Here is a 13,198-nt window from a genome sequence, read left to right on the forward strand (position 1 = left end):
ATAGATGTTAACCTGTTGCTCAGTAGGTAAAATGTTATGATGTTATGATGGTGGCTCTGGACTCTAACTTGTTTTAACAAGCTATAAAAGGTAATGCCCAGGCAGTGGCAAATAGCTTTGGTTTTATATTTGATTTGATTACATTAATGTTTAACTTGAGATTTACAACAAATATTTTATTGCTACTGTGTAAAGGGAATACTGCTGGTAAAAAGCTTTAGAATTCATTATTCAATTTTGCGCAGAGAAAATCACGTGATTAATCATGATTAAAGATTTTAATCGTTGCCTAGCCCTATTAATTTATTAAATTTACTTTATAAATACAGCTCAGACTCTCAGTCATGTTTAGGAAATTTGTAAAATGATTACCCTGTAAATGTATTTCCCCCTGTTCCTATAAAAAGTGAGGTGGTAGCTGATGTTTATGAATGCACAAATGTTTTTTTTCCCACTCCATATATCTAAAAATGAAAAGTAAATGCTGTTTCTGGTCAGTAACTCCCATTTCTTAGTGGCCAAGCTGCAGATTTTGGGTTAATTGACCCACAGTACGTGGATGGAGGGTGCAATAAGGGCTATCTGCAACAAATTGTGATGTCAAATTAAAGATGCCCTGTAGAGTTTTTATTATATTTTAGTAAATTTATCCTTCATGTAAGACAGCAATGAATCTGGGAGACTCCCTATGAATAAATAAGAGTGATATGCCTAATAACATAAACTGATTAGTGTGGCTTAATATCTTATGGTAGTCTAAGATCTCAAATCTCAAATTATGTGAGACTCAAATTAAATATTTATTACAGAATGAATGTATTCTTACTTAAAATCTTTTTTAAAGTTGTATATTTTGGAGTATTAAAATAAAATAATTTGGTCCAAGTATCAGGAAAACCTATGTTTGTTCTTCTTCTAATAGATTCACTCTGATAAACTACTCATGGTTCTCTGTTTACTCCAGGTATCTCATGGTCGTCTAGCTACGGCCAAGAAGCCAGAGCGGCAGGTGACCCGTATGGTGGTGGTGATGATTGTGGCATTCATGGTGGGCTGGACGCCGTACGCAATCTTCGCCATACTGGTCACAGCTCATCCAACTATTGAACTCGACCCCAGGATGGCCTCTATCCCTGCCTTCTTTTCCAAGACAGCTGCTGTCTACAATCCGATCATCTACGTCTTCATGAACAAACAGGTAACTACGTTTTCATGTTAGAAAGGAATACTACTTGATTCAGCCATTTTTATCCAGTTTGCTTGGTAAATTCAAGTATTTTTGAAACGCCCAATGGCAAACTAGTTAGGGCAGTGTTGCTAAACTTCTTCCTTTGCCAGAGTTGAGACACATTGCTGTATGCAGCAGATGGAAGCTGATGCAGAATACTGAGGTGTTTTTTTCCTGTTGTTATTGGGTGTTAGCCCGTCTCTCAATAATGCATGGTGTATGAATAAAAGAAATATGAAAGCCAGAGAGTACAATTGTTCATGTGTGACTCTGTTAAAAAATTCACTAGCCACCTATGGTTTGCTTGTGAAGCTTGCAATTGTGAAACGGCCAGTGCTGACATTTTTTCATGCTTTGTTTAATTTTACATTGTGCTGTCTAGCTCTTTTTCTTAGTGTAAGTGAGACACACACTCTTTGGGAAATCTTTATTGACTTCACAAAGATTGACTCTATGACGGCAGCCAGTGGAAAAGATTGATTATGTGCAGTTCATGCATGTATGTATGCACTGTATGTGCAGACATATGTTTTTTGGTTAAAAGGCCTGCCCATAAGTTTCTAGATTCCTTTTGAATTCATAGTTTAACACATTGCTATTTTTTTGGCAGTATCTTTGTAAAACAAACCATTGTTTTTCAGAGTAACAGTAAGCATTTTTGTTGTTGCACACTGGCATTTGCCTTCCATGGTGATTACTGAGTGATTGATAGTGTTCCACCAAAGACATAAATAACTGGATTTAAGGACCTATTTATTGGCAGATGTAACAGCCTAATGGGACTTTTAATTTCTTTAATCAAGGTACGTGTGCTAAAAAGGTAAGATATATCTGCAACTGGAGCCAGAGTAGAGCGTCAATGTCCAATTCAGTTCACATGTCAAATATCAGTTATTTAGTGGATACATGATAAGAGACTGTCCTACTTACTGTAGACAAAAGATTGATGTAGTTTATAATCTATGTTTTGCTCAAATGTCGTTCAACTCGGACAGAGAACCACACACTTGACTATGCTACGCCGCATGCATTTTCCCTTTTCCACTTCTCTGAGCGTGGTGTGCTTATAGAAAACATGCTGTTAGGTGAATCGTGTGGATTTGAAATGTAGCTGCACTTTAGATACAGTATGAGAAAATATACAGGTATTTATTTAAAATTATAATGCTATACAATTACAATATCAAGTGTTCATGCATGCTGACAAAAAAAGCTAAAAGCAGAGTGAAGCCATTAAGACTATTTCTTGTCTATTTTCATCAACCTGCACACAAGTTGATGACTTGCTGTAATTGCACCTACAGTATGTAAATGTATGTTTTTTTCAGTGGTGACTAAAGCTGTGATGGCAAATGCATGATGTGATCTTATCACATTATCTTATCATTAATACAATACTGTGGCAGTTTTGTGAATGATCTGTTCCTCTGTTGATGCACAGTGGGACAATTGCATCATACTCTACACAAAATTGTTTTTGTGTGCAGAAATAAACCTCACAGTGTCCTTAGGCACTGATACCCTGCAGGGCTGACAGCACCTAGAATGCTAGACTCACCAACTTTGGCTGTTTTGTATCTCTAGTAAACATGAGCATGCTGTGTCCAACTTACTTACATCACATCCATTTTCTTTACCTCTTGCTGCAGTTCGGAGTTGTTACTGTTCACAGTTGTCCTGTGAAGCTCTATTTATACTTCATATAAAACTGAAGCTTCCTAAAGTTCTTTAAGAACATTTTCGTGTTAACGTGTATTCCTTCACATTTTCACATTGCGTGATTGTCTGCAGCAAGTTTTTATTGTACATGACAGGTTTAGTTTTTTCAGTACAATTTTTTACAGTCCGTCCAGTAAAGTGAACAGTAAAACTGTCAAAGGCAGTTATGACAAACATGTGAGACTTGTCTACGGTGCTATTTAAGTGGTCCATTTTTAGATATGGGAATAGAAGTCCAGCTATACGTATATGTATTTGGCATGATGCTTAGATCAGACCTCCCTTGCCAGGGAACTGCATGCAGTCTGCATTTCCATCTGATTGCCCTAATTCTGAGCTACACTCGCTGTTTAAATGGGTCGGCCAGTGCCTCCACCAAGACATCGATAGGATGTAAATAAGGACAGCCAGCAGGCAGATTCTGGTTTGAGCAGAGCACCTGGGACTTCAGCCAAATTGCTAGTACTTTTGCTAGTACTAGAAGTCAGTTGACCTCTAGTGAGTGGTCTCTCTCTGTGTCTCTTTCTGTCTTTCTGGGTTACATAATAAGGTGAGGTGAGTCTCAGGGGATTTCCGCGATGCATGGCCACTGCTACTTGGAGTAGCAATTTTAGATTGAGATAGTCTCCTGGGATTTCTTAGGCTAAAAAGTTGAAGGTGAAAAAACATTCCGGAAATATTCATTTCTCACTTCTACTAGTATTATTTTTCACATGAGGCGTGATTTGATTGTCAATGTCATACTGCGTGATCAATAGGAAAGGCAAATCAGACATCTAAAAATAAACCATGTAAGAAAATTAAGTCTGGACTGTTTTGACAAGATATATACGCTATTTAGATGAATAAATTGATGTTTTGCCTGCTAGGACCTTTATTGATCTGTTTTAAGAAAATTCTTCTCCTACCCCTAATGCCATGTATGGATTAAGGCTGACCCCTAATAGTCGAACAGTTGATGCTTCGATGGGCGGAGCCTGATTTGACTGTCAATCTCACAGTCAAAGCTTTGCAGGGAAACTAGGATTGTGCCATTTTGGCGATATGGGGGTGCTCAACATCTGATTTTAGATAGAATTACCAGTTTTCTACCAATAAGTTAATATACAGCCTATTACAATATACATTCCAACATTTAATGCTGTAAATAAACATGTAAAAAGAAAAAAAATTTCAATAAATGTTCAGTAAAGTGTGTGAATAAATCCAAAATTGTAACCCTAACCCTGGGTAGTTAGTGCGCATGTGTAGGCGTAGCAAATGTGTGTGTAGTGGCAAAAGAGTAACATTTGCTGAAGAGATGGAGCTCCAGCTTCACTGGTGTGCCGAGCTGTCCGCAACTCTCGGGACTTTCGGATAATTTATCACCGTTGATCAACCCCACAAAGAATATTATATAATTTTTTAAATAGCCAGCTACTTGAAATGGATCCGCGACGTGCATGCAGTTGTTGGCAGCACGGAATGCACGCTAAACTCTGCACAAGACCGGAGAATGACAGGCGAGAGAGAGAGAGAGAGAGAGAGAGAAAAGGGTCTTCATAAAGCCTCAGTTAAGCTGTCAATTTACAGTGTAAGTTGAATGATTAGAGAGTGCAGCTCTGCAGCTTCTCAAGATTAAAGCGGAGCAATCGGCGAGCACAAAAAACACGTGATTCGACTATCAGTCGACTATAGGCAGGACTTGACGATTCTGATTCGACTATTACTGTCAATTTGCATACTTGGTCAGTGGAAAAATATAATGAGTGCAAGGTGCATAGCCTACATCAGCCATTGCTCATGGACGATGTCGACGTCTATCGGCCCAACCCTAACCGCTACTGCTCGTGTTCATCCTGCACATCCCTCCTTCGCACACATTCTCTCACTCAGTCAAGCACAATGTCTTCAGCTCGTGGCTTTAGAAGTTTTGCAAACACAATGTCTGAGAACAAACACCAGCAATGAAAGAACTACCCATTCTTCAGCAACAATAGTGCACAGTTCAAAACATGTGTGGGATCATTTCCCAGCTCCACACGGAACTTCTGACTCTTTATGTTCGATGCCATGGCTCTCGAATTGACGAGTGGCAAAGAGGCATAACAGTGGAGAATAACTTTTAAGGGGGACAGTAGTGTACTAGATTCTAATGCAGCTGTTAGACATTATCATACCTGTCTCTGAAGCCTAGGGCATTCTACCCGGGGCTGCAAAGCATTGGAGTGGCGAGACTCTTCTACCCAAGCAGGAAGCTGCTGGATTTGATTTGAGCATTTGATTTACCACCTCAGTGAACACTTCATTAATGAGATTATGGTCTCAATTTCTACTTTAAAGTTTTCTTCAACACAGCATGATGTTCATTTTGAAAATTATACTCCCTTTTAGAGTAAAATAGATGATAAAGCAAGGTATGCTTTAGGGCGTGGCTACCTTGCGATGGACAAGTTACTACACAGAGACTTTTCAGTTGTAGAAATGCAAATACCTCCACAGCTCCACCCTTTCCAAATGTAGTCATTTCTGGTTCCAAAAAACCCAAGATGGCAACTGCCAAAATGCCAAACTCAAGTCTTAAAAATGGTAATCTGCAAGTCTGTAATCAAAGTCTGTAGTCAAAAGGCTGTATGAGGAGCTGGATAACATGTTGTGACATATTTGGCTTAACAAGGGAGTTTTAATATAGTCCTTTGTCATCTTTATTATTTATATAATTATGTATGTATATATATTTGCCACCAGGCTGGACAGGGGAGCATAAATGGGGGTGGGGGGCACAAACATCAGACATCACTGAGAAAGGAAAGTATCTGCAAGAGAACAGGGGTGGGGGATGGGGGTGACAACAGGAAATAGAGAAAATACACTAATCGCTGAAAGGGAAGACACCTGTAAGAGAACGGGGAAAACAGGAGACAACCAGCTGAACAACAGCACTAAACAGCCGACATAAGAAACAACTAAGGGAGAATGAAAAGTGCATCACCGCCCTGCGTGGTAACTAAGGTGCAGTTAAAATTGAGAATGACATGGGCACCACAACTGAAAGGCAGTGCAGCCTCCCAACGAGCCCCGCCCACCAAACGCCCTGCAGCATGCCTGCCCCCCAGAGTCCTAAGGGTGGATTTAGTGAGACACTACTGGAAGCGAGGTGGAAGAGGCCACAGGGAGGCTAGGCAGAAATGGTCATTCCCACTGGGCAATTTGGGCAATTTCAGAATTCATACACCTGTTGATAGGGATGATACAATGAATGAACAATAACTGAATGGTGGTTGGTGGTGCAATGGAAAAGATGGCTGCCTTTTGTGTGAGAGAACCGGGTTCAATCCCCCACTGTAACCCATCCACCAGTGTGTCCCTGAGCAAGATACTTAAACCCTACTTGCTCCAGAGGCGTGCGACCTCTGACATGTATAGCAATTGTAAGTCGCTCTGGATAAAAGCGTCAGATAAATGTAAATGAATCAGTACAGGCTTACCTCCATCTCATCCTTTCTGCCTCATTCTGAATTTTGAGCATCATCAAAATTGTGTGACTGCAAACAACATATTAACTATCCACAATGAATTAACTGAGTAGAATTCCTTCTACAAAGCAAAATGTTAAACTGTTATCTAGCAGTAGGTTGAAGCATCAAAGGTATTTTCATGATCCTAAAGATATCTGCTGTCTGCCCAACAGTAAACCAACATTTAAACGCAATATTTACACAGACTGTGCACTCTACCCTGTACTTCTTCTCTGCTGCATTAACTATGGCAGGCCAGGTCAGCGGTTTTGCCCCAAGCAAACTTTTTATCCTTTTATACATAAAGTCAGTGAGAAAACAAAAATAACTTTGAAGATACAAGAAAGCTCTATGGCCAAAGTGTAGAGTATCATACAGAGTGCTGAGGTCACAAATGGAGCTACCGAGCACCAATTGGCAGACAGAAAACGTTAAGCAATTAGCTGGTGAACATAGTGTAGCACTTAGCAGCTAACGAGCAGATATTATAACTCTGAAGTTAGTGGAGACAAAAACAGAGCTAAAAGGACAGTGAACATTGGACTTACTTTCTTACTTTCTTATGTACTTACTTACTTGCTTAATGTAAGTAAGTGAACTGTGCTGCACCAGGAAACAACTTGAATAAAGTAAAAGATTGCTAACTTTGCAACATGTAAGCTGGATGTGTAAATAGTTGATTGCTAACACATTTGCCAACAACTATTCACTAGAAACCAGAAAGGTCATACTGTATGTTAGATGTCTTGTTTTACACTTTGTTGTGTTGCCCCCGAACTGCCAAAAAGATAATAAATGCATTTGTAAGTACCGATATAACACACGCTACAGCACATAATGCTAAAAATAAGCTTACTCAGACTATTCACGTCGCCATTAAGATAACATGTACTTAATCTTACTCTGACTGTTTTAAAAGCTATATTTTTCAAAGTTAGAAGGCGGTGTTATGCAAGCACTAGATGTAAGGGGTTTAAGGTCCCAGAGTGAACAAAGCCACAGACTGCAACATTAAAGCCTTATGTGTTTTGATGACATTAGAGGGCCACTCTTTGAAAGCATTACCGGTTTGACGGAAGCAGTTAGGAGGCTTGTGTGTTAAATTTAGACAGGTCATTAAGGGTCAGGAATCATGCTTTCTCCCCAGGGCTTCACAAAGTGGGACCTTCAACACTGAAAAAAGGTCAATTAGTGTTTTTAGATTTAAAGTAATGTGGAAACCAATGATTGTGATGCTATTAGTGAGGACCGGTTGAAAATGGCTGTGTTCTTCCAAGAAAAAACTGTGACAAGATGTCATTGTCACTGCCATTGTGTACGTGTATGTGTGTCTGACAGGGCTATGCAGACAAAGTTGCACATTGTGTAACATGCCGACTGATGGTCTTTGATTGTTCGGAGTAGAAATGTGTTTGACCACAAAAAAATTATATTCTGGAATTATTGATTTTATGCACATCACTCAGAGCAGAGCCAGGTATTAACCTATACACTAGGAGGTGTATAGGCATGACTACACAGGAAGTTTCTGATGTAACAGATACACTTCTTTTTTAAACAATCCAGCTGTCTACACAGGCTGCGTAACAGTTTGTGTAACTACAATTATTTTGTTCTGGGCTCTGAGCACTGCTAAAACATGCGTGGCCTACAGTCAAAACTGTGCTTGACTGTGCCTGTGGCTACACATCCAGTGTAGATACAGATGCTCTTCTAATGTGTTGCTTTTGGCTAGACGGGCTGTGTAGACATTGTGTTATACTATGTGAATCTCTCTTGAACATGTTTTTACATTTCATTTGTATACAGATTACAAAATGTTAATTAGTGAGCTTGAGAGGTGCTGGTAGTTGTATTTTTGAACTTTAGACAGAGCCAGGCAAGCTGTTCCCCATTGCCTGCAAGCTAAGCTTAACTAAACTGAGAGGGATATTGATCTTCTCAGAAATGCCCAAAATGTTGCACTATTCCTTTGCAAACTTTTTTTCATGTCCTATAAACACGGTCCCTAAAATATATTAATGCTAACTGCTTTTAATTCCCTTGTTTTCTGTCTAGTTCCGGAAGTGCCTAATCCAGCTCTTCACCGGCAGGGGGACTATCCCAGACAGCAATATGAACCAGACCTCAGAGCGACCTGGAATTACTGCAGAGAGTCAAACAGGAGAAATGTCAGCCATTGCTGCCCGCATCCCCGAGGGTGGCAATGTGTCACCCAGGTCTGACGATTCTCCAACCAACTGTGGCTCGTTTGCCCAGCTGCCTATCCCGGAGAACAAAGTGTGTCCAATGTAACCTTGTCCCAACAGGTGTTCTCTTACTGGGTCCATAATACCCTTCTTTAACCTTCTGTGTCTCTACATACAGTGTGTTTCGGAGCCTGTTTGGACTACAGGAGAACTTTAATTTTGTTCATTTCTTGCGGAGATGTAGGGTGCAGCGTGAAGAACAGAGAGTAAACCTTTGAAGGGTTTTCATTGTTGATGATGATTGTAGCATTTTTAAAATGTATTTCACTTGCAAAAGTAATTAAGGACAGAAACAAAACATCAGAAACTAGAAAAAAGGTTTGGATTCCTGCATTTATGCATCAGTAGTTTGTTCAGTATTTGATTAAAAAAAGAACAACAGAGGGCACAAGAAGGAACTATATAGATTGAAATGCTCAAAGCGTTACCCCATATCTTGTAAATATTTGCGTGCTGGACACCTTCTTGTTATTTGAGGAGATCTTGGATGTTCACTTGACCATCATGGCACACCTGCTAGTGTGTCACATTAGAGGGCACTTGATTCGACTTGATAGAGTCTGCCTTGATATCACAATAAAAAAAGAGACTCCTAAAAACACAAACTTTGACATCAGTTTATTGAGGGCTAGCCAGTGTTTCCAGTCCACAATGCATCCTGCCTTTCATCTCGTCCTCACGTTCTCCTTTGAAGCCCTGTGATGGAGCCTGTAGAGAAAGCGTTGTTTTTCTATGCTGTTTCAGTACTTTGCTTTGGCAGCGCATCTTCATTCATCTCTGCTCGTCAAGAGGACAGAGCAGTCTTTTGAATTTAGATACTTTTACTTTAGTTTATCCCATGTTGACTTTTTTTGGGTCAAAGCTTTCATCTTTAGTGAAAATGGTCAGTGGGACTTGGAAATGCCAGTCTCCTGTTACCTCAGTTGCAGATGTAGAACAACAACTGCCAGCAGGGAACGAACAAACACAAACATGCACACAACTCCAAGCAGCACATACACAGGCGCCGATGATGTTGGTGCTCCGGTGCTCGAACCCACTGTAAAGGTTGAGCACATACGAGGAAGCAAAAAACAGCATCTTTAAGAAAACTACATGTATTTATTACATTATTACTATTATCTGTGAACGCTTAACTATATATATAACTCGCCTAACTATAAATCGTATTATCCAATTAAATGTGCATGTGTACGTTATCGATAAAGATAACCAAGATAGAAATATCCTTCAAAAATCTCAAATCTATTTCCCCCTCAGCTCCTTCAGCCTCCTCTCCCCCACTGTTTGATAATCCCTCAGATCTTGTCAACTATTATATTGACACACTCTCCTCCTGTTTTGATGAGCTGGATCCCATTAAAACCAAAACAAAAGTGTCTGATTCATACACTTGGCTCCCTGGTATAATCCTGAACTCAGCAAAATGAAATCCCATCTGTGCCAGCTTGAAAGACTCTGCAAGAAAAACTGATTCAACAGTGGATCTTCAAGCCTACACAGACTATCTTCAACGATACAAAGATGGTCTCATTACAGCCCGGTCCACCTACTTCTCACACCTCATACACTCTGGGTCCACCAACACCAAGGCTCTCTTTTCCACAATAAACAAGCTTCTGAAACCCAGTGACAACACCTCCAAATCCTTCAGAGTTGACAAGTGAAAATCTTTCCATTTCCTTTCCAAATAAAACTTGACACCATCTACAGCAACCTGACCATCTGCCCCACTCTGCTGCCACTCAGTCCCTGTCTCAGTTCTTCCCTGTGTCACCAATGGAGCTGTCCACCTTCATGGTAGGAATGAGAAACTTCACTCATCTTCTGGATCCCATCCCATCTAATCTTTTTTATGTACTGTCTCTCAGCTATCTAGTCACAGAAATCATTACATCCTCCTTCAGCTGAGGTTCAGTCCCCCAAACTTTCAAATTGGCTGCTGTTAACCCCATCCTCAAAAAAACCTGGACTCACCACTGATATCATATGCAATCTCACTTTTTTTGCTAGAAGTACTGGGACATATTGCTGCCTTCCAACGCGAAGCCCACCTCATCTCCAGCTCCCTGTTTGGACCATTTCAATGCGGTTTCCACTAACAGCACAGCACAGAAACAGGTCAAGTCACCAGTGACCTCCTCCTGTCCTGACTCTAGTTACCCCACCATTCTGATCCTCCTCAACTTAATTTTAGCTTTTGACACCTTCAACTACACTATTCTCTTCTCCCTCCCTCAACATCACCGGTACTGCCCCCTCCTGGCTAAGGTCATATCTCACAGTTCATCAACAACTGCACTTCCTCCAAAGCTCCTCGGTTCCATGGCGTCCCCCAGGTTTCAGTGCTTGGTCCTCTACTGTTCATCCACTACATGCTCCACCTTAATAACATCATATGCTGTCACGGTCTCCACTTCCACTGCTACGCTGATGACGACCAGCTCTACGTCTCCACTAAATCCATCATCACTGCAACTCATTCCACTCTGGCCAACTTAAATCCTGAATGCAAGACAACTTCCTCAAACCAAACTCTGATAAATCAGACATGAACAGCATCAGTCCCTAAATCCCTCACCAAACTTCTGCCATCGATAACTACACTCTGTCTCCCTCCCCATACATCCGCAACCTCAGAGTAATTTTCAACAGCAACCTCTTCTTCGAACACCACGCCAATAAAATCACCTGAACTACCTTATTCCACCTAAAAAAAACATAGCTCAGAGCCATCACTCTCATTCTCTGCTGCTGAAATTTAGATTCATGCCTTCATCACATCCAGAATTGACTACTGCACTGACTAACAGCATTCTTTATGGCACATCATCCAAAGTCCTAAATAAACTCCAGTATATCCAGAACTCTGCTGCTCGCCCCCTCCTACATCACTCGTCCTTCAGAACATCCAATGCCCCCTTGTCCCACAACTGATCCAATTCAAAGTCCTTCTACTCACTCACAGAGCCCTCCATAATCAGGTGCCCTCCTACCTCAAGACCACCTCCACCACCACACTACTCCCCCCAGCCTTTGCTGGATTGAGCTGCATTGATGATTATTTTGGGTTCTGTACAATATTTGGCATGTCAAGGACTAGCAGCTTGACGACATGTAGACAATGAGTTAAACTAAATAGAGAAACCTTTTATTGGATTTTTACCAGACCACTAGCCCAACCGCTGACGCAATTTTTGAGCTGTTGAAGGACGTACTGCTGAGACTTTCCCTGCCTAACCTTAAACGGTAGAGGTCATTGTTATGTTATGTCCAGTATTCCAAAGGGTCTCCAGGCATGTGTACAAGAACAGAAGGCTCAAGCAATGTATATCTATTGTGTTGCACATGTGGTGGTGTTATTGCAAGTATTAAGGTGTATTGTAAGTATTATGACTATGTTTCTCAAAATATTACATCTTTATTAAATTAAATTTATATTAAATGTTTAATGTTTGACTAAATCATGCGTATATGTGTTGACTCAGCAGGAATGATATTAAATAAGAAAAGTTGATCCACGAGATAATACATATTTGAAAACAATGCCAATATATTTTGATTTTGTGGATTGTCACCTGCCACCTAAATTTTGATTTTGTGTTTCCCTTTACATAAATAAAGACATTTCCACCATAAATTGATGCAGAAAAAACAGAAATTGGTGGTGGGGGTCAGAAAGACTTAATATGTGCTCCTTCCAATGTTGAAATGAAACCTATGCAATTGCATGACCTGATAACACTGACACAAAATTCACCAAAACGAATTGCTTGGAGTTCTGCAGCGAAGACACCTGTCTGTACGACCTCTGTGCTCAAAGTGCTGGATGGTGAAAGCTGCTTCTCTACAGTCAATTGCTTCAAATTACAGTACGCTAAAGAGAGTCTCTTGAAAACCTGTCTTCAGAAGATACGGGTGAAGCAGGCAGCAAAGCAGGCGGTTTACTTCAGCACCTGCAGAAGTTCGGTACATTTTTCTCATCAAAGCTGATGTTGACATTTTTTCTGCTTGCGGAAATGGCCTATGCCGCACTGCAAAACAGAAAGTTTTCTAGCTCATTGAAATGCGACACAAGGATATCAAGCATCTTTGTGAAATGGATTTGAAGTTTTTTTTTAAAAAAACACAAATGCAGCTGCTAATGATCTCAATGTGGAGAGCCCAGCTCTGCCAAGGCCAAGAAAAACCCCATGTTGACTGGAGGTGCACAATCACAGACAGCAATTTTACCAGGTAATGGACACTGCAACAACATCTTTGTATTGCAGCTTCATTCACTCTGCATTCAAACACGTGCAATATCGAGGATTTTTTGAGTTCCATGGAGATGATCTGGATAAAGGCAGGCTGACACTTCATCGTAATATGTTCAATGACATATTTGCCTGACAACTTTTTGTGATGCTCTGGATTTCCTGATGGGACAACAAGGGAGAGCCACTGAGGACCCCACTGTCAAAACTCACCAGATCAATCAGACTTGGACTCACCGTTCCTGTAAC

The 13,198-nt window shown here is 40.6% G+C and overlaps 1 protein-coding gene across 1 annotated transcript in view; it reads left to right on the forward strand.

Moving 5' to 3' along the window:
- The window catches only part of LOC123984474 (opsin-VA-like), a 13,868-nt gene extending 5,129 nt beyond the window's left edge, over positions 1 to 8,739 (forward strand). The window contains exons 4-5 of the mRNA XM_046071387.1: positions 965 to 1,198; positions 8,503 to 8,739. Of these exons, the coding sequence (XP_045927343.1) occupies positions 965 to 1,198; positions 8,503 to 8,739 (471 nt within the window). The remainder of the gene's footprint in view (positions 1 to 964; positions 1,199 to 8,502) is intronic.
- The last annotated feature ends 4,459 nt before the right edge of the window (positions 8,740 to 13,198 follow it).

Source organism: Micropterus dolomieu, linkage group LG15 (assembly GCF_021292245.1).
Source record: "Micropterus dolomieu isolate WLL.071019.BEF.003 ecotype Adirondacks linkage group LG15, ASM2129224v1, whole genome shotgun sequence".
Lineage (NCBI taxonomy): Eukaryota > Metazoa > Chordata > Actinopteri > Centrarchiformes > Centrarchidae > Micropterus > Micropterus dolomieu.